The sequence below is a fragment of the Carcharhinus amblyrhynchos genome, chromosome 7, assembly GCF_965287045.1.
Source record: "Carcharhinus amblyrhynchos chromosome 7, sCarAmb.v2.hapA, whole genome shotgun sequence".
NCBI lineage: Eukaryota > Metazoa > Chordata > Chondrichthyes > Carcharhiniformes > Carcharhinidae > Carcharhinus > Carcharhinus amblyrhynchos.
The window spans coordinates 121390799-121416879 of NC_137330.1; the positions used below are offsets into that span (position 1 = coordinate 121390799).

Here is a 26081-nt window from a genome sequence, read left to right on the forward strand (position 1 = left end):
GTGGATTCTCAGAGGCTATTTCCCCGGGTTGAAATGGTCGCTACGAGAGGACACAGATTTAAGGTGCGGGGAGGCAAGTAGAGAAGTGATGTTAGGGGTAAGTTTTTCACTCAGAGTGGTGAGTGAATGGAATCGGCTGCCGTCAGTGGTGGCGGAGGCGAACTCGCTGGGGTCTTTTAAAAGACTTCTGGATGAGTATATCAGATTTAGTGGGATTGGGGGTTATAGATAGGTGTATGGATTGGTAGGTGTTGATGTGATCGGCGCAACTCGTGGGCCTGTTTGTGCTGTAGTGTTCTATGTTAAAACTGGATAGATAAGATTCCTGCAATATATCAATCATCTTGCAACAATGACATTGATGTATTTTTATCTCACATTAGCAAACTAGCTTTGCACCAAAGTGATCAAAAGTCTATGATGTGTTAATCATTTAATATTGTAACAAATACATACCTCATAAGGATAAGTACTTGGAAGAAATTAAGACGCATCAACAGAGGGTCACTAATCATTGATAACTTATACAAGTGTCAATCCTCAACAGCATTGGCGTTAGGAAGATGAAATTCACCAATGCTGCTGTAATATAATTCAATGCAGACCGCGATCACGCTGCCACTTCTACCCAAGCAAATCACTTCTCAAAAGTGTCCTCAGCCCAGATTCAACTGGACCTGTGAAGTTTAGTCCATCTGCACTGCATCCAGCTCGTTCAAAAATCGTCTGCATTTTGTCATCAATACTTTCAAGGCTTCAGACACCAATACTTCTGGGAGAAGAATTCCTGTCGATTCTACAGAAACTTTAAAGATAACAAAACTTAGTGAACAGTAATCTTACTCCATCTTCAGCAGATTTGATACAATTTTTAAAAATGAGATTATTCCTCTCCTCCTGAAGGCACTTAGCCTTGTTGAATTTTGGCTGCTTTTTTGCACCCAGTCCAATCTTTTGCGTGATTCAGTAGTGCATGTGGGAGGAACAACCTCCAGTCAAGATCCTTCATACCCAAACCCCAACATACTAAACACCTTCCGCTTGGGGTTCACTAGATCATCGTACATCTGCCTCCTCCTTAAAACTTACCTCTGACAAAGATTTTAGTCACCTGCCCCTTTAGCTCTATGGCTTGGTTAAGCACAGTAAGTCGTCTCACAACACCAAGTTAAAGAACAACAGGTTTATTTGTTAGCAAAAGCCACTAGCTTTCAAAGCGCTTCTTGCCCCTTCATCAGGTGACTGCACTCACCTGGCGAAGGAGCAACACTCTGAAAGCTAGAGGCTTTTGCTAACAAATAAACCTGTTGGATTTTAGCCTGGTGTTGCAAGACTTCTTACTGTGTTTACCCCAGTCCAACGCCAGCATCTCCACATCTTGGTTAAGCACTCCAATCAAGCAGCTTGAGACATTTTACCATTTTAAAGGCATATTGTTAACTAACAAGCGTAGGAATTCCAGCTGACTTTTCCATTTCTTAATTTACAAGTCAAGACGAAAACCAGGTTTCCAATCTCTATTGTTAGCTTAACTTTTTTCTGACACAGGGTCTGAATACTTTACTGTGAGTTGTTTGAAAGATGTACAACAGCAACACTCTGATCCACCTCTAGCTGACCATACTATCTGGGATGCCCAGTCGCTTCCTGCAGTCCACAGACTCTCACTACCCATTGCTGAAAGCTGACACATCGAATAACTTGTTAAACTTCATGCGCTGCCTGATTTTCTTCTGCACTGCAGGTCTTCAACCCAGTACATTCAGCCAGATTGTAGAAATGTGTAACCCACAGATCAAATCCAGGCCCACCAATAAATGTAGACCACACGTACAACTGAACTGACTGCCTGGAAGGTTCAGTACCTCTGGGAAAGGATGAAAGATGTCTCAAGATGGTGGCAGTGTGCAGAAGAATGAAACTTAAATTACAAAAAGTCAGCAATAAAAACAAACAAATCATCTGCAATTATCTTCACCTGTAAACTGATCAATCGATACACTGAAAGAACATATTTTGCCAAGCTAATCTATGATAATCCACCAGCAGTCTTCACTTACAGATATAGTGATCTCGAACTCGGCCAAGACGGACCAAGTTCTTCAGGTCATCATGGCGGAAAATCTCACGACTGCAAGTGTCCAAGCGAGAATTCGCAACTGTTGCAAATTTTCTCCCTGAAGAAAAAGGAAGCATTGACCATCATCTCCAATCAATGCTGTATACCAGTCCAATACCTGACATCATCTAGCTTGACTACTTCAAAATCTATCAAGTGCAGATTAAGAGTGTGGCAGGTGGAAAATGGCATCAATATGAAGCTGACAAAAACTGGATTTCTCCTATTCTGTCCTTTGGAGATACACAGCTTATCCCATGTGTAGGGAAACTAAAGTCATCATGCATGGCAAGACCAGGATTTCACTTCAGTGCAGAATAATACTCTGCAAAATGAATGAACTGAGCCATTACCTTTTGGCTCTCAGATGTTAGAATGAATTGACAGTACAGAAATAGACCATTCAACCCAATGTGTCTTTATGAATGCTTCTGCTGAGTACAAGACTTCGCCCATGCTAAATAAAATCAGGTAATGTCAAGTACTCAGCAGGTCTGGAAGCATCTGTGAAGACAGGAAGAGAATGAGTATTTTAGGTCTATGACCCTTCAGATTATATCTTCATATCCTTCTTTCCTTCTCTTTCATACATTTCTCTAGCTTTCACTATCTGTGATTTGTCTCAACTACTCGTATCATAGAATCCCTACAGTGCAGGAGGAGGCCATTTGGCCATTCCACACCCACCACAATCCCACCCAAGTCTTATGCTCATAACACCACATATTTACACTACTAATCCCCCTGACACTAGGGTCAATTTAGCATGGCCAATCAACCTAACCCACAAAATTTGGGGGTGGGAGGAAACTGGAGTACCCGGAAGAAACCCATGCAGACACAGAGAGAATGTGCAAACTCCACACAGACAGTGACCCGAGCCCGGAATTGAACCCAAGTCCTTGGCACTTTGAGGCAGCAGTGCTAACCACTGCACCACCGTGTCTCCCACTGTGGTGGCACATTTCACAATTTAACTATGCTTTCAGTAAGGACAGGTGACTTGTACCACTCTGAACCCCCTATTTTCCATGCATTCACTTTTTAATTGTCAAATTTGTAATATATCAACGTACATATGTAAACCAAAAATGGTACCACATGAGCTAACTGAAGAGTCACCAGATGTCACTGCAGCCAAACTATCCCACTTAACGCTCTAAAATAAGTGGAGTCCTTTGCAGATCACATCATTGATGCAACACTGAAGACGACCATTTGGCTCCTCAATTCTTTGGAAGGGTTGCTGTCCAATTAGTTCCATAACCAATCTTCCCATAACCTTCTCTGATCTGAAATGCTCTAGAAACCATCTTACAACTATAGCTTTCATATACAGCAACAGAATAGACTGACCGTTCACAGTCTGAACCTCGATGACACCAGGAGAGAAGCAACACTTCAATTTTTCTGCCAGATCCCCTTCCACAGGGCTGAGCAGAGTTATATCAGGGAGAAGTCGGTAACTTGCCGTGGCAACAGGAGAAAATTTGGCATGGTCTTTACCTGAGGGGAATACAAAAGAAAATATATTTATGTAGCACATTACAGTTCATAGACAGAGGTTTGTCTTGACATGTTTGATTTACTAATGGCTATCATACATTTACGGCTCCCAAAAAGTGGAAACATTTTCTCTAAGTTGCTCTTATTAAACTCCCTTCATAATTTTTAAGATTTTGATTAAATCACTTATTGGCCTGGTCAATCTTCATAACACAGGGGCTGACAACCTTCTGATACCTCTGTCACTTGGCTATTTTCTTCTGCATAAATTCATAGAAAGTTACAGTATGAAAGGTCATGTGATCCATTGTGTCCTTATCAGCCAACAAGCAGTAACCCAGCCTGATCCCATGTTCTGACCTTTGGTCCATAATCTTGCATGTTACAGCATTTGAACATTTTATGAAATACTTTTTATTGCTGAGATTAAAAAAAGGAGACACGCTGGTGAAGCTTCTCATCTTGCATTCATCATGGTAGATTCACAAGAATACCAAATGGGATAAACGTTGCTTGGGTTCATTACCAATGGCAATGCCATGATCAAGCCTGTGTGGCTTGATTTGAAATAAAACGTGCATTCTCCACGGCAGTGCCTTTATCAATTGGAGTTCACGTGCCAATCAATCAGCATCCTCTTTTCATGCAGTACATATTGTTGTTCCCTCTGAGATTTGATTGTCTTAGAATCTGTCCTGAAGAGTACATGACAAAAAGTTTTGACAGCTTGTCTCTTCTTTTCCCACCAATAATCAAGGTCTGTACTACCAAATGAACGTTTTTAAAATCATTCGTGTGACATGTGCATCGCTGGCTGGCCTGAATTTATTGCCCATCCCAATTGCCCGAGGGCAGTTGCGAGTCAACCACATTGCTGTAGCTTTGGAGTCACATGTAGGCCAGACCAGGTAAGGACGGCAGATTTAAAGAACAAAGAACAAAAACAGTCCGGGAAACAGGCCCTTTGGCCCAACGAGCCCGCACCGCCATCTCAACACCACCAGTCCCCCTCTCCACCCATGACCCTTGTCTAATGTTTTATGGCCATCCAGATTGAGGGAAACTGATTTAGGGACAATTTATTACTGCCAATCAGCCTAACAGCACATCTTTGGGGTGTGGGAGGAAACTGGAGCACCCGGAGAAAACCCACGCAAGCACGGGGAGAATGCGCAAACTCCCACAGACACTGGCCCAAATCCACGTGTCTGCACAGCAATCAGTGATAGTCACTGAGCTGTCGTCTTGCCCAGTATCTGGTCCAGTTTAGGCACACACTAACGACATGAAGCACTAAGCCAATCTCGAACAACCAAGAGCAGCCCAAGTACGACCCATCGCGTGTATGCCCCTTGTTGGACACAAGGCGGACCAACTTAAAACCTGTGAATGAAAAGGAAAAAAAAAACATTATTATTGTACCATATCCATTTACCTTACCAGGGACGCCCCAATGCTAATGGCCCTTATTTAAAACAATCTCCTATATCCACCCATCTCCAACCCACTCATGTGCCTGTCTAAGTTACTCTAAGTAATTTCCTTACCTAAAGGACATTAGTGAATCAAATGGGTTTTTCCGACAAATGGGTTTCATGGTCATCAGCAAATTCTTAATCCCAGATATCTTTTATTGAATTCAAATTCCACCATCAGCCATGGCAGGATTTGAACCCGGATCCCCAGAACATTAGCTGAGGTTCTGAATTAATAGTCTAACGATAATACCACTTGGCCATTGCCTCCCCATAATTTTTAAAATACTTTTATATATTTTGAGGGTTTCCTCCTCTTCCACCCTTTCAGGCAGTAGGGTGATCCCACAACTCTGGATTGAAAAAAATCCTTCCAATTCCCTCTAAACCTTATGCCTATTACCTTAAATCTACACCCCAGGTTATGGACTGTTCAAGAATAGGGCCTTATTAACTCTATCCAGATGCCTCAATTTATACACTAAATTAGATCTCCCCTCAGGGTCATTTCTTCCAAAGAAAACAATCCAATCTTATCAAATCTTTCCCCATAATTCAAATGTTTCAGTTCAAACAGCATCCTCATAAATGCCTTCTGTAACTTCTCTAGAGAAATCACATCTTGCCTGTAGTGCGGCAATTGTACACTGTACCCCAGCTGTGACCCATCCAGCATCTAATACAGATACTTTTTATTCAGGGCCTGGATGTTAAACCCCTTGGTACTTCCTCTCTCACCATGTTAATTTAATCTAATATTTCACACTGATCTGCAATGTCCCTCTCTTTTAAGACATAAAGTATTCACTAAGATTCTGAACAGATCTTTGCATTTGTACTTCCATCATCCCACTCCCACACTCCTCCCATCTTACCGATTCCTTTCACACAGTGCATCATGACATCAATCTCCTGTCCTGGGCGGAGCTGAGCTATCAGGATATCATCATGTACAGGACGGATGTCAACCTGCCCAAAGAGATCAGCCTGGTTCCCAATTGGTACCCACTTCATATGCTTGGAATAGACTGGAAGGATAAACAGAAGAATTCAGGACTGTTCTGTAACTGTGGTATGACATACGGCATGCCATTCATTCAAGCAACATTTGATGAATATTGCAATAGTCCCAATCAAGTCCCCTTTAGATTTTGTATTTACATACATTAAGATGCTGCAACCAAACAATGCAAGCCTGAAATGCAAACCATTTACCTTTATGGTTAACATATAGTTCTTCAGGGTCTGAGGAATCTTTCTGTGCTCTAGGATTTCTTGTACACTTCACTTTAAGCTGAAACTGAAGAGTGTCGATTTCCGTGCCTTCTTCATCCCCTTTATGAATAAATAAAATACCACTGCTTGTACAGATCCTTATCACAATAGAACACAAAAGTGCTTCAATTTTGAAGTACACTGATTGTCGATATGCAGCAGCAATTTTGCACTAATCCCTCAAACAGCAATGAAATAAATATCTACTTAATCAATCTTAATGCTCCTTTGAAAAGTGCTACAGAATTGTTAACATTCAAACAGTTAGAGCCCATTTAACATTTAATTTGAGAAATAGCACCTCCAGAAATGCAACACTGATTTACAGAATAGTTTTAACCATATGTAACAGAAGCAAAGTGTGGGTGCATTTTATTTCTGTGAAACCGATAGTACATAAGAGTTAAAAGTCAGTTGCACTCTGGTTCAACCCGTTTTGAGAGCTGCCAAATAAATATATTTGATCAGGTATCTGAGAAAAAGGCAAGGCCATTCAATTCAAACACAAACATTCAGCATATTTAATTTGATTGGCAAACTTTTTGAATTTAAAAGTCACATTTGATTTTCTTTGCCATCTTTATGAGTCTTCGGATTATTTTGCAGCCTGTTCGGTTAAAATCAAGTCTGTTTGAAGTCAGAGAGATTCCAAAGTAATTCAAACGACTGCATAAAGGTCAGTACTTTATAAGGATTGGGCTATTTTAGATTTATTATCTAATGAGAAAAAGTGAATTAATAACCTTTTTTAAAAGTTTATTTATTACTCACAAGTAAGGCTGGCATTAACACTACAGTGAAGTCACTGTGAAGGGGTGGCGTGATAGCACAGTGGTTAGCACTGCTGCTTCACGTGCCAGGGACCCGGGTTCAATTCCCAACTTGGGTCACTGTCTGTGTGGAGTTTGCACATTCTCCTCGTGTCTGCCTGGGTTTGCTCCAGGTGCTCCAGTTTCCTCTTACATTCTGAAGACGTGCTGATTAGGTGCATTGACCCTAACAGGTGCCGGACTGTGGCAACTAGGGAAATTTCACAGTAACTTCATTACAGTGTTAATATAAGCCATATTTGTGACTAATAAATAAAATTTTATCCCCTAGTCGTCATACTCGGGCGCCTGCTCTGGTCAATGCACTCGTTGTAGGAAATAGTGTCCATAGTAGGATAGAATATTAAATTAAATTTGAAAGTCATACAGTTCATTTTGAAAGTAGAGTCTTAAATCTGAACAAAGGAAGCTATGAAGTTATGAGATGCAAATTGGTTATGGTGAATTGGGAAAATATACTACAAGATTTCACAGACAAGCCATGACTAGGATTTAAAGTATTACATTGTCTGTAACAAATATACATGTCTCTAAGACACAAAACCCAAGATGAATCAATTGCAGTTACCAAAAAAGTTAAAGACTGTGTTAGATCAAAGGAGGTGACTTATAAGGTGACTTTGGGAGAGGGGGTGGCACAGTGGTATTGTGATAGAATCATGGAACCCTACAATGCAGAAAGAGGCCCTTCGGCCCATCAAGTCTGCACCGAACACAATCCCACCCAGGCCCTACCCCTATATCCCTACATATTATATCCACTAATCTCTCTAACCTACGCATCCCTAGACACTAAGGGGCAATTTCTCAGCATGGCCAATCAACCTAACCCACACATCTTTGGACTGTGGGAGGAAACCAGAGCACCCGGGGGAAACCCATGCAGACACGAGGAGAACGTGCAAACTCCACACAGACAGTGACTTGAGCCAGGAATCAAACCCAGGACCCTGGAGCTGTGAAGCAGCAGTGCTAACCACTGTGCTATCGTGCCGCCCGTCACTGGACAAGTAGTCCAAAACCCAGGGTAATCCTCTGGGGGCCCTGGGTTTGAATCACACCACATCAGATAGTGGAATTTAACTCAATTTAAAAGAAAAATATCTGGAATTAAAAGTCTAGTGTCAGCCAAGAAACCATTGTTGTAAAAACCCAACTGGTTCACTAATGTTCATTAGGGAAGAAAGCCTGCCATCATTACCTGGTCTGGCCTACATCCGAATCCAGAGCTCCAGCAATGTGGCTGACCCTTAAATGCTCTCTGAAATGGCCTGGCAAGCCACTCAGCTGTATTCAACCACTACAAAGAAAACACAAAGGAATGAAACCAGACTGATTGCTCAGCATCAACCCAGGTAGGAAACAACAACGGCAAACTCGGTCCTGACAACCCTGCAAAGTTCTCCTTACTAACATCTGGGGACATGGGTCAAATTGGGAAAGCTGTCTCAGACTAGTTGACAGTCATACTCTCAGAATCATACCTTACAGATAATTTCCCAGTCACCACCCAACAATCACCATTCCTTGGTATTTCCTGTCTCACCAGCAGGTCAGAGCCAGGAGAGGTGGCAGCATAGTGGTTTTACAGCCAGGAAGGGGTTGCCCTGGAAGACTGCAGTACCAACTCTACCAATACCAACAATACAGACCCCGTGAAGTCTCATCTCAGAGGCATGGAATCCTCCTGCGGATTACCACGTAATTTTCTCCTTCAGTTGAAGGATCAGTACTCCTCTGTTGAATACCACTTGTTTCTATAACAATCAAGGGATATGGGGGAGAAGGCAGGATCAGGGTATTGATTTTGGTGATCAGCTGCAATCAAAACGAAAGATGGAGTAGGCTCAAAAGGGCCAAATGGCCCATTCCTGCTTCTATTTCCTATGTTTCTATGGACAAAGTACTAAGTGTGGCATTGGTGCAGAATGTACTCCAGGTGGGGGACTTCAATGTCCATCACGAAGATTGGCTCAGTAGTTACCACCACAGATTGAGCTGACCAGGTCCTAAAGCATAAAACTGTTAGACTGGGGGTTCTTTCATGTATACCTGAGAGGGAGGAGGAGACTCTTAGTTTAATATATCAATTTAGAACTCCACTGGAGTATCAATCTAGATTTTTGTGCAGAGGAACCTCGAATCCACAACCTTATGAATCAGAGAGAAGGGTGCTACCAATTGGACCACTGCTGACAACTTCACATCTTCATCAACCTGTACGCCACACATGCATCTGTCCATGACAGTATCGGTAGGAGTGACCACTACACAGTTCTTGTGGAGACACTGAGGATACCCTCTGAGGTGTTGTGTGGCACTACCACTATGCTAACTGGGAAACACTTTGAACATTATTAACAACTCAAGACTGGGTATCCATTAGACACTGTGGCAATCAGCAGCAGCAGAACTGTATTCAACCACAATCTGTATGTAATCTCGTGGCTCAGCATAACACCCACTCTACCCATTACCACCAAGCCAGGGGATCAACCTTGGTTCAAAGATAATTTGGGCACGTCAGGAGCAACACCAAGCATGCCTAAAAATTAGGCGTCAACCTGGTGAAACTACAACACCGGATTACTTCTGTGCCAAACAGCAGAAGCAGCAAGTAATAGACAAAGCAAAACAATCCCAGAACCAACAGATCAGACCTAGGCTCTACAGTCCTGCCACATCCTGTCGTGAATGTCAGAGTCACAGTCAGAGAGTTATAGTCATGGAGGTTCACAGAATGGAAACAGGGCCTTCGACCCAACTTGTCCATGCTGCCCAGTTTATAACCATTAAACTAGTCCCTATTGTCCAAGTTTGGCCCGTGTCCCCATACCAACCTTATTCATGTAACTGTCTAAATGCTTTTTAAAAGACAAAATTGTACCCGCCTCTACTAGTACCTCTGGATCAAAGAAATGAAACTCCACTAATTGGACTCATACCTTACACAAAGGAAGATAGTTGTTGAGGTTGGAGGTCGAACATCTCAGCTCCAGAACATCACTGCATGAGTTCCTCAGAATAGTATCCTATGCCCAATAATTTTCATCAATGCTTTTCCAACCATCCTAAGATCAGAAGTGGGGATGTTCGCAGATAATTGCACAATGTTCAGCACCAGCCGTGACCCCTCAGATATTGAAACAGTTCATGTCCAAATGCAGCATGACCTGGACAACATCCAGGCTTGGGCTGACAAGTAACATTTGTGCCACACAAGTGCCAAGCAATGACCCCCATTTCCAACAAGAAAGGATTTAACCATCACCCCTTGACATTCAATGGCATTAACATAATTGAATCCTCTACTATCAACATCCATTGAAACTGAGCTAGCCATTTAAAGACTGTGGCCCATTTACCTCACCTATGTCTTGTTGTAGTTGTAGCCGCCTTACATCCTCTTCACATTTTCCTTTTTTTTGTGTCATCACAAATCATACCTCCAGTCCCTTCACCCAAGTCATTTATATAAATTGTAAAAAGCTGTGGCTGCAGCACTTGTGAGCCTTCCCTAATGGCCCTTGAATGGTTTGCCAGGCCATTTCAGTGGACATTTAAGGGTCAACCACATTGCTGTGTGTCTGGAGTCACATGTAGGCCAGACTAGGTAAGATTTCCTTCCCTGAGGGAAGTTAGTAAATCAGATGGTCATGATTTTATTTTTTTAATTAAATTCAAATTTCACTATCTGTCATGGTGGGATTTGAACCCGGGTCCCCAGTGCATAACCCTGGGTCTGAGGATTAATAGTCCAGTGACAATACCTCCTGTTGGCTAGCCAATCTTCAATCCATGCTAATATGTTACCACCTACACCGAATTTTCATTTTCCACAGTAACCTTTGGTGCAGCAACTTGTGGAAATTTAAATAAGTACATCTGCTCGTTTCCCTTTACCTACAGCACATACAACTCCTTCAAAGAACTACATTAAATTGGCTACACACAATTTCCCTTTCATGAAACTATGCTGACTCTGCTTTGAATTTTTCTAAGATGAACATTTTCCTTACTAACCTTATTAGTAACATTTTCCTTACCAACCTTATTGAGTTTTTTGAGCCTTACTAACCTTATTGAGTTTTTTGAGAAAGTGACCAAAGAGGTGGATGGGGGTAAGGCAGTGGACGTGGTGTATATGGATTTTAGTAAGGCGTTTTATAAGGTTCACCATGGTAGGCTTCTGCAGAAAATGCAGATGTATGGGATTGGGGGTGATCTAGGGAATTGGATCAGGAATTGGCTAGCAGATAGGAGACAGAGGGTGGTGGTTGATGGTAAATATTCATCATGGAGTTCGGTTTCGAGTGGTGTGCCTCAGGGATCTGTTTTGGGGCCACTGCTGTTTGTAACTTTTATTAATGATCTGGATGAGGGTATAGTTGGGTGGATTAGTAAGTTTGCTGATGACACCAAAGTCGGAGGTGTGGTAGATAGTGATGAAGGGTGTCATAGTTTGCAGGAAGACTTAGACAGGTTGCAGAGCTGGGCCGAGAGGTGGCGGATGGAGTTTAATGCGGAGAAGTGTGAGGTAATTCACTTTGGTAGGAATAACAGATGTGTCGAGTATAGGGCTAACGGGAGGACTTTGAATAGTGTGGATGAGCAGAGGGATCTAGGTGTATGTGTACACAGATCCCTGAAAGTTGGGAGTCAAGTAGATAAGGTTGTTAAGAAGGCATACGGTGTCTTGGCGTTTATTGGTAGTGGGATTGAATTTAGGAGTCGCAGCGTCATGTTGCAACTGTACACAACTCTGGTGCGGCCGCACTTGGAGTACTGTGTGCAGTTCTGGTCCCCACATTACAGGAAGGTTGTGGAGGCTTTGGAGAGGGTGCAGAGGAGGTTTACCAGGATGTTGCCTGGTATGGAGGGGAGGTCCTATGAGGAGAGGCTGAGGGATTTGGGGTTGTTTTCACTGGAAAGAAGGCGGCTAAGAGGGGATCTTATTGAAACATATAAGATGATTAGAGGTTTAGATAGGGTGGATAGTAATAGCCTTTTTCCTCTGATGGAGAAATCTAGCACGAGGGGGCATGGCTTTAAATTAAGGGGTGGTAGTTATAGGACGGATGTCAGGGGTAGGTTCTTTACCCAGAGGGTGGTGAGGGATTGGAATGCCCTGCCTGCTGCAGTTGTAAATGCGCCTAGTTTGGGGGCGTTTAAGAGATCCGTGGATAGGTTTATGGACGAGAAGGGATCGGTTTAGGTTAGTGGGTCATTGTTTTGTAACTGGTCGGCGCAACATCGTGGGCCGAAGGGCCTGTTCTGCGCTGTAATGTTCTATGTTCTATGTTAACATTTTCCCTCTGATGTTAGACTAACTGCCCTGTTTTCTATATCTCTCCCCCTTCTCCCCACCCACTTTTTGAATAATATGATACACCAGAAATAATGGTGTATCACAGCTTGGTATGGCTCCTGCTCTGTCTAAGACCCCAAGAAACTACAAAGGGTATTGAACGAATCCCAGTCCATCACGCAAACCAGCCTTGCATCCACTGGCTCTGTCTATACTTCCTGCTGCCACAAGAAAGTAACCAATGTAATCCCTACGCTGGGCTTATTCTCTTCCACCTTCTTCCTTCAGGAAAAAGATACAAAAGTCTGAGGTCATGTACCAACCGACTCAAGAACAGCTTCTTCCCTGCTGCCATCAAGACTTTTGAATGGACCTACTTCATATTAAGTTGATCTGTCTCTAATCCTAGCTATGACTGTAACACTACATTCTGCACCCTCTCTAAGTATGATATGCTTGTCCATACAGCGTGCAAAAAAAAACTTCCCACTGTATATTAATACATGTAACAATAATAAATCAAAGTGTAAAGTTATGCACTTTGGTACAAAAACAGCAAGACAGTATTTCTTAAATGGCAAGAGGTTTGATATTCAAAAAGGTGCTTGTGTTCATGAGTCACTAAAAGCTAGCATGCAAGTGCAGCAAGCGACTAGGAAGGCAAAAGATATGTTAGCCTTCACTGCCAAGGGAACAAGGCTACAGAAACAAACATTTCACACTGCAATTGTATACAGTCTTGGTGAGACTATACCCAGACTACAGCATATCGTTTTGGTCTCCTTATCTAAGGAAAGATCTACTTGCCATGGCTGACAGGATTGTCTTCTGAGGAGAAATTGAGAAAACTAGGCCTTCTTTCAAAAAGAGAGGTTATGTTACTGAAACTTACAAAATTCTTACAGGATGCACCCAGATGTTTCCCTTGGCTGGTTAGTCCAGAACATGAGGATAATCTCAGAATAAGGGGCAGGACATTTCAAATGGAGAAGGAATTTCTTCACTCAGAGGATGGTGAATCTTTGGAATTCTCTAACCCAGAGGGTTGTGGAAGCTCAAATCATTGATTATGTTGGAGACAGAAATAGAGAGATTTGTGGAGACTAATGACATCAAGGAATATGGTTGTGATAGATGATTAGCCACAATCTACTTTAACGCTGGATGATCTACTCTTATATTCAGTCAACACTGCAGTTTAATATAGCAGTCACAACTGTTACTATTTTCCTATGTTCCGAGGATGGATAATTAAGTCCGTAAACTATTGTTTAATAAATCAGTTTTGCTGTTTACAGTTTAAGCCAATTTTCATGTCTGATCTGAGCAAGATTTTGTGATAGCAATGGATGTCTGTGTGATGCATGGGCACACTAGATATCAGGGTGGTGAAGGTGTGCTCTGGATCATGCACTGGAGTTATCCAAACTGCTGAATGCTAACCTATATATTATCCACATAATCCACCATCTCTCCATATTTCAGGTGTTTCCACTGCACATACCCCAGGTTTAAAGACCCTGACATACTTATAGACCTCCTGCTCATCATCAATACGGCTCAGCTTATCACAGAATCCCTACAGTACAAAAGGAGGCCATTCAGCCCAGCAAGTCTGTACCAACCACAATCCCACCCGAGTCCTATTCCCTTAACCCCACATGTTTACCCTGCTAATCCCCCTGACACAAGAGTCAATTTAGCAATGGCCAATGCACCTAATCCACACATTTGGACTGTGGGAGGAAACCAGAGCACCTGGAGGAAACCCACAAAAACACAGGGAGAAAATGCACACTGCACATAGACAGTGACCAAGGCTGGAATTGAACCTGGGTCCCTGGCACTGTGAGGCTGCTGTGCTAACCACTGTGCTGCCCGTAATAGTTTCATCATCGCCATAATGGTGACCAGCTTCATATTCCAGATTAGTTGAATTCTAACTTCCACCAGTTACCCTGGCAGGATTTGGACCATGTCTCCAGAGCTTTAGCCTGAGCCTCTAGATTATCACCACAAATGCCGCCTTCTCCCCCATTATCCAAAACGTGGGAAGCAACATTGACATTCCATTCCCTTTTAAGTTTGAAGTTAAAAAGCATACAATGTCTTACAGTCAAAGGAAATTGGAGAGCAATGGGGAGACACTAATTTAACTTGGCCCCACAATCGCTCACAATTCTGCACAGTCCTACCTCCTACAATTCAAGATGCACAAAACTGAACCATCAGGAAAGGCACAGCACATGTCTGCATTATTGAATTGTTGCAACCCTCTCACCTGTGCTCCTGTACTCAAACAGTCGTGGGTCTGCTTTGATGGGGATGAGCCCCAGTCTGTGTGCCAGAATCTCATCCTGTACAATGGAGGTATTGTTGTAGATAAATGCTTTCTCCACAGCCATAGTTGGGACCTGAGCAACAGCTAAGGTTAGATTCAATGCAGTAAGTTCAATATATTAAACACAACAGCAAATAATGTCATAGCGACTCATGAAAATTGGTCTAGTGAATGTACTTGGTAAGCATCTGATCTAGTCAAACATGAGGGCCTAATGTTCAATTCTCAGTTTCCTGAATTAGATATCTGTCAGCTTGATTGTGTTTACGCCAGTCCAACGCCGGCATACCCACATCATGAGCTTGATATCTGTCAGAGATATTACAATTATTGCTATCTAGTGACATTCTCGCATAATCAAGAGATCATAGAATATCTACAGTGCAGAAGGCGGCCATTCAGCCCATTGAGTCTGCACCGACCACAGGTCCACCCAGGCCTTATCCCCATAAACCTATGCATTTACCCTGGCTATTCCCCCTGACACTAACAAGCAATTTATCATGACCAATCCACCTAACCCACACATCTTTGGACTGTGGGAGGAAACCACAGCACCCAGAGGAAACCCATGCAGACAGGGGAGAACATGCAAACTCCACACAGACAGTGACCCAAGCCGAGAGTCGAACCTGGGGGCCTGACACGGTGAGGCAGCAGTCCTAACCACTATGCCAACGTGCCACATTCAATTTTTTTTGAAGTACTTATTGACAACAGACTTGGTATAGGAGGTTTGCAGCTCTAGGCTGCCTTGGAGCAGAGCTCTAGTCTTCACAGCTGCTCAATGATTCTACATGAGAGGACTCCACTCTGGTGTGGTCATGCTGTTTCCATTGGTCACTCGTCAGGTGACTTACTTTCACTGTCTTAAAGACAGACACCACATACACAAGATCCCTCTCTTTAATTTTCTTCTAGTCTTCAAAATTGATTTACTCAACCCACAATCTAAAACATTATACATAAGTTAGATATTCGCAAATCCATATAGCGATTCTTCAATGGAAGGATCTTCATTGCATTTATCAGAACACCTCTTCTAAAAGACTTCAACTATGCACAGTTCCAACTATAGTCTTGCATGGGATTCTTCTATACAGGCTTGCAGCTTTCTGAGATCTGTTATAGACTGCACTGACCAAGGACTACATACTTTACTCTGTGGATGGTGTCAATCTCCAAACCTCTTGATCTTTTCTCTGTTAAGCACCTTATTCTACAATGCATTCAGGCACCGTCATTACAACACAACACAGTCTTACACCTCAACAGTTCTCGCATAATCTTGGTTTGTCACTTGTGAAGGAAATGGTCATGGTGCTTTGTTTCTGGTATTTAGATCCACAGTGGCACAGTGGTTAGCATTGCTACCTCACAGCACCAGGGACCCAGGTTCGATTCCTGGCTTGGGTCACTGTCTGTGTGGAGTTTGCACATTCTCCCTGAGTCTGCGCGAGTTTCCTCCAGGTGCTCTGGTTTCTTCCCACAGTCCGAAAGACATACTGGTTAGGTGCAATGGCTATGCAATTTCTTCCTCAGTGTACAACGATTTCTGCAGTTTTTATTTCTTTTGCCTGGCTGGAGAGTCCATTTATCTCTCCTTCTCACAATGCCATAGTTTTTGTTAATTTCACTCAGACTGGTGCTGTCCGTTCAAGACCAATTTGTTCGTTCACTTTTTAACTTAGTTTCTTCTTTTTTTAAAATCAGGTAGAGGACTTCTCATCTGAAAACTTTCAGACTTCACTGCCTGTAGTCCTTCGTGCAGGGATGGTTCCCTGCAAGCTTAGTTCAGATTGGGAGATCTGCAAATTTCAGCTTTTCACATCCCCATGCCTTTGAGACAAGCTTAGCAGTTCCCGGAACTTTCTTCCCTTCTGACTTCTGAACTTGTTTAACTGCAGCAAATATGTTCTTCTTAAAATCTTCTTCTCTGATTTCCCTTTTAAATCTGAAACATAGCTTTTAGCTTTCTTCTAACTGGGTATATCTTCTTTTAACTTCCAACTCCTGTCTTTTTTTTTTAAACTCAGGTTTCACTTTCCTCACTCCTAAAGACAAATCTCTTTTCATTTTAATTTTTCTTATATTATTTCCAAATTTATTTACTCGACAGCCACAACAGTTCGGTACTTCGACTGTCCTCACTAGCTCAACAACTCTTGCTGAGTCTATTCGCCCCAGAAGTATCCCTTTCTTCCAACTTCAATTAGTCACTAGTAGGCTGTGCTATTCAATTGATCTCATCCTTGTCGGCAATATGTTATGTACTGGCAATCTAGAATCATCAAGAGATTTCAAATATCGTTAGGAACAAAAAGTATTTATTGATAAGAGACTTGGTAGAGGATGTTTGCAGCTCTGGGCTGCCCTGGAGAGTTCCGGTCCTTACTACATGGCTGCTCGATAATTCTACCTGAGAGAGGACTCCACCCTCTGGTCTGATCAATCAAGATTCTATGATTCTCAGTTTCCACTGATCCCTCAAGTCACTTCTGAACTATCTTAAAAGAGACAGACACTACATACATAACCATTATCTCCATCTGGGTACCTACTTTAATGGGAAAACAGGTCTAGTGAGTGTATGAAATCAGACCCTGAACAACAACAACAACAACATGTGCCTGCAAATGAATCACTGGATCAAGAGGAGTCGGACAGGAGCTCCTAGTTCTGATTACTAGAAGTTTGGATGTTGAGTGATAGCAGGACTGGGTTTAGCCGTGACTATTGAAGCCAATTATCATTGCTCTGGTTACCACCTAGCTCAGCATATTTGAAGCTGCTGTGTAGTTCAGCATCAAACTGAAAGGTGGTAGTAACAGCGCAGTTTTCTTAAACAAGGTGAACATTGCCACAGTGAAAAGATCGAACTAAAAATGTCAGAAGTGAGTATTGCTACAGTACATGGTTATCAAAAGTCTGAATGAATTTTCTACATCTATGCACATTTAAAAAAAAGTACATTTGATTTTAAACTTAGTATCACTGACAGTTGCTTGCTAGTGTTATTTGAACATGACTGAAAAGAGAGACATGTTGTTGAACTCTTGACTCATTGGAGACATAACTAACACAAAGAAGATGGTTGTGGCGGCTGGAGGTCAGACATCTCAGCTCCAGAACATCACTACAGGAGTTCCTCAGGGTAGTGTCCTAAGCCCAACCATCTTCAGCTGCTTCGTCAATAACCTTCCCTCCCTCATAAGATTAGAACTGGAAATGTTCATTGATGATTGCGCAGCTATTGAAGCAGTCCACATCCAAATGCATTAACACTTGGACAATATCCAGGCTTGGGCCGGCAAGTGGCAATGTAATATTCATGCCACACAAGTGCTAGGAAATGACCATCAACAGAGAATCTCACCACCATCCCTTGACATCTAATGCCATTAACATCACTGCATCCCCAACTATCAAACTCCTGGGGGAGATACCATGGACCAGAAACTTAACTGGACTAGCCAATATAAATACTGTGACTACCAGAGCACCTGACTCACTTGACAAAGGGGCAGCAAGCGCTCCGAAAGCTAGTGGCTTTTGCTACCAAATAAACCTGTTGGACTTTAACCTGGTGTTGTGAGACTTCTCACTGTGTTTACTCCAGTCCAATGCCGGCACCTCCACATCATGACTACCAGAGCAGGTCGGAGGCTAGGAATCCTGTGGTGAATAACTTACCCTCTGAGTCCCCAAAGTCTGTCCATCATCTATAAGACTCAAGTGAGGAGTGTGACAGAATCTCTCCACTTGTCTGGATGAGTCTGCTCAAATCATGAAGCCTAACACATCTCGAGACAGAGGAGTCCTCTCGATTGACACTCCCTCCATCAGTGATGCACACTGGCAGCAGTTTCTACCTTCCACAAGATACACTACAGCACCTCAACACAGCTATTTCAACAGGGATTGCTATAAGTGTACCCATGGACTGCTGTGGTTCAAGATGGCCACTCACCACCACCACCTCAAGGGCAATGAGTGAAGAATAATAAATACTGGCCTAACCAGCAATGCCCACATCCTCTGACAGAAAATATATATTAAAAAGATTGTCATGCATTGATGAGAACACAATCCTTTTAGTGTTTGTCCTGATGAGTACAAGATAAAAATGTTTAGCAACATGCCTCTCTTCAACAATACTATGACTGAATGCTAGAAGAATACTATTACTAACACAAGATAGCCTGCAGTTTCATTACCTCAGCAAGGAGGATCCGGCGGAAGGCATTTGCAATTGCAGCGTCAATTCCGACCATATCGAACTCCAGTGTATCTTCCTCCAACCGAACAATATCAACCCTGAAATTCTGAGAGAGAAACAAACTTCACGGGGAAGTCACATTGAGTGTATTTCAGTGTTGCAACCAGTCAGCAGATACTACTTGGTTTCGGGAGAGTCAACAAGCTGACTGTATCTGCATGTTGCAAACAGATTTCCTGGAGACTTAAGATAACAAACAGGGAACTAAACATGGAATGAGCAGGTGCTCACAATCTACAGGACCTCTCCCTGATGCGTGGAGTTGCTGTACTTTTACTTTTGTGGGATTAATTCATTATTAAGCTGGGATTTCATACAAGAAAACGCTTCTGATTAATGGCAGGGAGTTCAGAAGGAAGGAGGAAAGTATCTGGATATCTGTCTTATATGACTAAAGCTTAACCTATAATACTACTTTGCCAAGATTGAAGAAAGACAACAAAGCTACTTATTCCCCCGCACAATCCCAAAGGCCTGAAATTGAGAAGAATGGGAGGTGATCTTACTGAAATGGATAAAAACTTTTGGCAGCTTGTCAGCGTAGATGCTGTTTCCCTGACTGGAGTCTAGAACTGGAGAATCATCACACTCTAAGCAGTAGGTCATTTAGGACTGAGATAAAAAACGTCTTCACTCAAAGATTTTGTACTTAGCTCACTTACTGATGAGGGCGACTAATAAATTGGGTGACAGTGTGGAAATATGTTGTGATCCCCTCACCTACCCAAGATATAAGTTGGAGTTAGGTTACACACGCTGGATAAACTCCAATATTTGGTCTTGTACTCCTACAGATTCCAGCTTAATGAAATCCAGTGGAACGGGGGGGGGGGGGGGGCTTAATGAAATCCAGTGGAACGGGGGGGGGGGGCTTAATGAAATCCAGTGGAACGGGGGGGGGGGCCTAAATGAAATCCAGTGGAGGGGGGGGGGGGCTAAATGAAATCCAGTGGAACAGGGGGGCTAAATGAAATCCAGTCGAGCGTGAGGCTTATGAAGATTTTATGATTTGTTCTTGGGATGTGCTCGTTGCTGGCTAGGCCAGCATTCATTGCCCATCGTTAACAGCCATTTAGAATACATACATGTGAATTAGGAACAAGAGTAGGCCCATTTGGCCCCTCAAGCCTGCTCCACCATTAATAAGATCTTGGCTGACCTGACTGAAACCTCAAATTCAATGGAGGTGGTGAACTATCTTCTTGAAGTGCTACAGTTGATATCTGAGGAACATAAACAGTGCTGTTAGGAAAGCAATCCTGGGGTTTTATCCATGTGACAGTGAAGGAACAGTGATGTGGTTTCAAGTCAGGATGGTATATGACTTGGAGGGGCCAAATGGCCTACTCTTGTTCCTGGCAGAGAATATAAGAGCAAGGAGGTTAACGGTAAGTGTCATATGCCTTCCTCACTACCAACTAACCTGTCCAGTCACCTTCAGGGATCTGTGGACAAACATCCCAAGATCCCTCTGAGCTTCCTGGTATCCTATCATTCAGTGAGTATTCCCTCATCTTGTTACTCCTACTAAAGTGTATCACCACCAGAGTTAAATTCCACCTACCACTGATCTGACCATCTGACTAACCCATCTAAATCTTTTTGGTGTCATCTGCAAACTTATTAATCATTATTCCCCCACCTCACATACACTCACATCTGTCATGTATATATATATCATCAACAATTAGGGATCCTTGTGCTATATACTGGACACTGCCTCCAGTCACACAAATGGCCTTCGACCACCACCCTTAGTCTCTTGTCACTACGCAGTTTTGGAGCCAGGTTACCCTGGATCCCATGTGGGACTCTGTCAAAGGCTTTGCTGAAATCCATATGAACTACACCAACTGCACTACCTTCATCTACGTACCCAGCCACCGCCTCAAAAAGTTCTATCGAATTATAATTTATCTATTAATCACAAGTGGGCTTACATTAACACTGCAACGAAATTACTGCGAAAATCCCCAAGTCACCACACTTCTGCACCTGTTCAGGTACACTGAGGGGGAATTTAACATGGCCAATGCACCTAACCAGAACATCTTTGGACTGTGGGAGGAAACTGGAGAGCTTGGAGGAAACCCACACAGACACAGGGAGAACATGCAAACTCCACATGGACAGTGACCCAAGTTGGGAATCAAACTCAGGTCCCTGGTGCTGTGAGACAGCAGTGCCAACCCAATCTGATTTGTGAATCAAATTTGTTACGCATGATCCCCTGTGACAAAGCTGTACTGACCTTCCTTGACCAAACCTTTTCTCTCCAATGAAGGTTAATGCTCAACTTCCAAATTTTCTTCAACAGTTTCTCTACCACTGGTCTGTAGTTTCCTAGTTTATCTCTACCACCCTGCTTGAAAAGCGGAACCACATTAGCCATCCACTAAGTCTCTGGCACCTCTTCTGTGGCCAGAGAGGAATTAACGATTTGGGTCAGAGTTCCTGTAATTTCTTTTGTTGCCTCCCACAGCCGCCTGGGATACAACATGTCCAGACCTGGGAATTTATCTACTCTCAAGCCTGCCTAAACCTCCAATACCTCCTTATCCCTATGTCAAACTGTTTACAAAACACCACAATCCTTCTCCCCAATCCTGTATCTACATTGCTCTTCACCAGAGTGAAGACAGATGTGAAGTGTACATTCAGTGCCCTACCAGTGTCCTCCAGCACCATGCAAATTGCTCCCCTGGTCCCTACTCTTTCCCCATTTTCTACTCTTCCCTTTAAAATACTTTTAGAATATCTTAGGATTCTCCCTAATCTTATCTGTCAGTGTTTTCTCAAGTCCCCTCTTTGCTTAAAGTTTCTCACTGTATTTCCTATTTTCCAATAAGGTTTTCATTGATTTGCTTCCTTTGTACGCACTAAAAGCCTTTTTTTCTTTCTTGTCCAGTCCTGAATATCCCTAGACATCCACTGTGCTTGCTGCCCCTACATTTGCTCCAGCCTTGGGTGACTGCCCATGTGGAGTTTGCATTTTCTCCCCATGTCTGTGTGGGATTCCTCTAGGTGCTCCAGTTTCCTCCCACAGTCTAAAGATATGCGGGTTAGGTTGATTGGCCATGCTTAAATTGCCCCTTAGTGTCCTGAGATATGTAGGTTAGAGGGATTAGTAGGTAAAACATATAAGGATATGGGTGTAAGGCCTGGGTGGGACTGTGGTCGGTACAGACTTGATGGGCCGAATGGCCTCTCTGTATTGTAGGTTTCTATGATTTCTAACATAGAGCATAGAACACTACAGCGTAGTACAGGCCCTTCGGCCCTCGACCAGTGGAACCAATCTAATGACCCTCTAACCTAAACTATTCCAATGTTATCCATATGCCTATCCACTGACCATGTGAATGCCCTTAAAGTTGGCGAGTCCACAACTGCTGCAGGCAGGGCATTCCACGCCCTTACTACCCTCTGAGTAAAGAACCTACCTCTGACATCCGTCCTATAACTACCACCCCTTAATTTAAAGCTATGTCCCCTCATGTTAGCCATCACCATCCGAGGAAAAAGGCTCTCACTGTCCATCCTATCCAATCCTTTGATCATCTTGTACGTCTCAATTAGGTCACCTTGTAACCTTCTTCTCTCTAATGAAAATAACCTCTTCACCAGAGATTCAACTTCCTTAGTACACCACGGTTCCCTCACTCGATCATTTCCTCCCTGCCTGACAGGTACATATTTATCAAGGACTCGCAGTAGCTGCTCCACATTTCAGATGTTCCCAGCCCCTGCAATTCCTACTCCACCCTATGTATCCTAAATCTCACCTAATAGCCTCAGAACTACCTTTCCCCCAGCTATAACTTCTGCCCTTCGGTATATTGTTTTTGATAAGCGAGGGGATTAAGGGTTATGGGGAGAGGGCGGGAATGTGGAACTGAGCCACGACAGATCAGCCATGATCTTATTGAATGGCGGGGCAGGCTCGAAGGGCTAGATGGCCTACTCCTGCTCCTATTTCTTATGTTCTTATATGCCTATCCCTTTCCACCACTAAGGTAAATGTAACCAAATTGTGGTCACTATCACCAAAGTGCTCACCTACCTCCAAGTCTAACACCTGGTCCAGTTCATTACCCAGTACCAAATCCAATGTAGCCTCACCTCTTGTTGGCCAATCTACATACTGTGTCATGTTATAAGACCCTTGTCAGGCCTCATTTAGAGTATTGTGCGCAGTTCTGGTCGCCTCACTATAGGAAAGATGTAGAAGCTATTGAGAGGGTACAGAGGAGATTTACAAGGATGTTGCCTGGACTGGGAGGCATGCCTTATGAAGTTAGGTTGAGGGAGCTGGGACTCTTTTCCCTGGAGAGACGAAGGTTGAGAGGCGACCTGATAGAAGTTTACAAAATGTTGAAAGGAATAGATAGGGTGGACTCTCAGAGGCTATTTCCCCGGGTTGAAATGGTTGCTACGAGAGGACACAGATTTAAGGTGCAGGGAGGGAAGTTCAGAAGTGATGTTAGGGGTAAGTTTTTCACTCAGAGGGTGGTGAGTGAATGGAATCGACTGCCGTCAGTGGTGGTGGACGCGAACTCGCTGGGGTCTTTTAAAAGACTTCTGGATGAGTATATGGGGTTTAATGAGATTGAGGGTTATAGATAGGTCTGTAGATTGGTAGGTGTTGATGTGATCGGCGCAACTCTTGGGCCGAAGGGCCTGTTTGTGCTGTAGTGTTCTATGTTCTATGAAACCTTCCTGCACACATTGGACAAAAACTGACCCCTCTAACGTGCTTCAACTATAGCTTTTCCAATCGATATTTGTAAAGTTAAAGACCCCCCATAACAACTACCCTGTTACTTTCGCACCTATCCAGGATCATCTCCAGGATGTGGAGGTTAAGGCCACAGTGAAATGATGGGTTACAGGGACAGGGTAGGATGGTATGGACTGGGGATGTTCATTCAGAGAATTTGTACAGACTTATTGGGGCAAATGGCCTCCTTCTACACTCTAGGAATTTTTGATTAATTTCACCCTAAAGGAACATTCATTGAAAGAAACAATACTTTTCACCATATCCCAATTCACGTGACAATAATAAATCAATCAGGAGATGGTGGGCGCCGAGGAACTCCTGCAGTGACATCTTGGGACCACCACAATCATCTTCTTTTGTGCTAGGTATGACTCAACCAGCCAGACTTTTCCAACGTGCCTAATATTGCCATAAATTCTGGGCCATCCATTAACTAATCAACATGGATAATGATGTGAGAAAGATTATGTAAAATGAAAATATGTCTGGAAAGGTAAACAGCAAAGGAGAATCCCAGAAACTAAAAGAGAAAATGCTGAAAAATCTCAGCAGGTCTGGCAGCATCTGTAAGGTGAGGAGAGCTGACATTCGAGTCCAGATGAGGTCAACTTTTGACAAAGCGTCATCTGGACTGGAAACATCAGCTCTTTTCTCTCCTTACAGAAGCTGCCAGACTTGCTGAGATTTTCCAGCATTTTCTCTTTTGGTTTCAGATTCCAGCAGCTGCAGTCATTTGCCTTTGGCCGTGTTGTTGTCCAGCGGAACGTTTTGACTGTAACGCGGGTTTTACCTCCTCAAACCGCCGCTGGTTCCACGTGTCGTCGTATCCAGGGTAATTTCCTGGGAAATCAGTGGTGTGAACCTGGAGCAGAAACAACAACCAGTGTCAATGGAAAATCTCAGTGCCTGATACTGATTAACGAAACAGCACACACAGAGCACACTCACATTCTGGATACCGAATTCTTTCAGAACCACCCGATTGCGGATTAAATCCATCGGCTCAGGACCTGCCGCCATGACAGCCACTGACTTTTCACCCCGCACAATCTCGCGAGATCCCAGACTTCCGGTGGCTGTGCGGCTGTTTCCGGTCTGAGGCGGAACGGTGAAGATGGCGGCGGCCGGAGGAGGGAGGAGCGGGGAATGGGGAGCGTTCGAGGTATACTTCTCCTAGAGATCCGCCAACAGACCCAATGCCCTACCCCACAGTGTCCCTGATCACCCCCCCACTCTCCCCGATCCCCCCCTCCACTGTCCAATATCTGCCCACTCTCCCCGATCCCCCCCCACCCACTCTCCCCGATCCCCCCCACCCACTCTCCCCGATCCCCCCCCCACCCACTCTCCCCGATCCCCCCCCCACCCACTCTCCCCGATCCCCCCCCCACCCACTCTCCCCGATCCCCCCCCCACCCACTCTCCCCGATCCCCCCCCCACCCACTCTCCCCGATCCCCCCCCCACCCACTCTCCCCCGATCCCCCCCCACCCCACTCTCCCCGATCCCCCCCCACCCACTCTCCCCGATTCCCCCCCCACCCACTCTCCCCGATCCCCCCCCCCCACCCACTCTCCCCATCCCCCCCCACCCACTCTCCCCGATCCCCCCCCACCCACTCTCCCCGATCCCCCCCCACCCACTCTCCCCGATCCCCCCCCCACCCACTCTCCCCGATCCCCCCCACCCACTCTCCCCGATCCCCCCCCCCACCCACTCTCCCCGATCCCCCCCCACCCACTCTCCCCGATCCCCCCCGCACTGTCCAATATCTCCCCACTGTCCAGTATCTCCCCACTCTCCCGATCCCCCAACTCTCCCCGATCCCCCCCACCCACTCTCCCCGATCCCCCCCGCACTGTCCAATATCTCCCCACTCTCCCGATCCCCCCCACTCTCCCCGATCCCCCCCCCACCCACTCTCCCCGATCCCCCCCCACCCACTCTCCCCGATCCCCCCCCCCACCCACTCTCCCCGATCCCCCCACCCACTCTCCCCGATCCCCCCCCACCCACTCTCCCCGATCCCCCCCACCCACTCTCCCCGATCCCCCCACCCACTCCCCGATCCCCCCCCACCCACTCTCCCCGATCCCCCCCCACCCACTCTCCCCGATCCCCCCTCCACTGTCCAATATCCCCCCAACTCTCCCCGATCGCCCCCC

General features: G+C 44.3%; 2 protein-coding genes across 3 annotated transcripts in view; one reads left to right on the plus strand and one right to left on the minus strand.

The window, feature by feature from the left end:
- Window positions 1–416: 416 nt before the first annotated feature.
- On the minus strand, window positions 417–24966 carry polr1c (RNA polymerase I and III subunit C). 2 transcript variants are annotated; one of them, XM_080193062.1, is made up of 9 exons: window positions 24865–24966; window positions 24707–24778; window positions 19072–19179; window positions 14795–14927; window positions 6316–6435; window positions 5976–6128; window positions 3476–3625; window positions 2061–2177; window positions 417–805 (listed from the first exon to the last, which is right to left on the minus strand). In XM_080193062.1, exons 1-9 carry the CDS (start codon window positions 24934–24936, stop codon window positions 687–689), a joined length of 1044 nt encoding a protein of 347 aa, XP_080049188.1. In that variant the 5' UTR covers window positions 24937–24966; the 3' UTR covers window positions 417–686. The 2 variants fall into 2 exon arrangements, with proteins under 2 accessions (XP_080049188.1, XP_080049187.1); XM_080193061.1 differs by lacking the exon at window positions 6316–6435 and having other exon boundaries at window positions 24865–24965.
- The window catches only part of yipf3 (Yip1 domain family, member 3), a 34176-nt gene continuing 33043 nt past the window's right edge, over window positions 24949–26081 (plus strand). Inside the window, exon 1 of the mRNA XM_080193060.1 lies at window positions 24949–25078. Within this exon, the coding sequence (XP_080049186.1) occupies window positions 25031–25078 (48 nt within the window). The 5' untranslated portion in view covers window positions 24949–25030. The remainder of the gene's footprint in view (window positions 25079–26081) is intronic.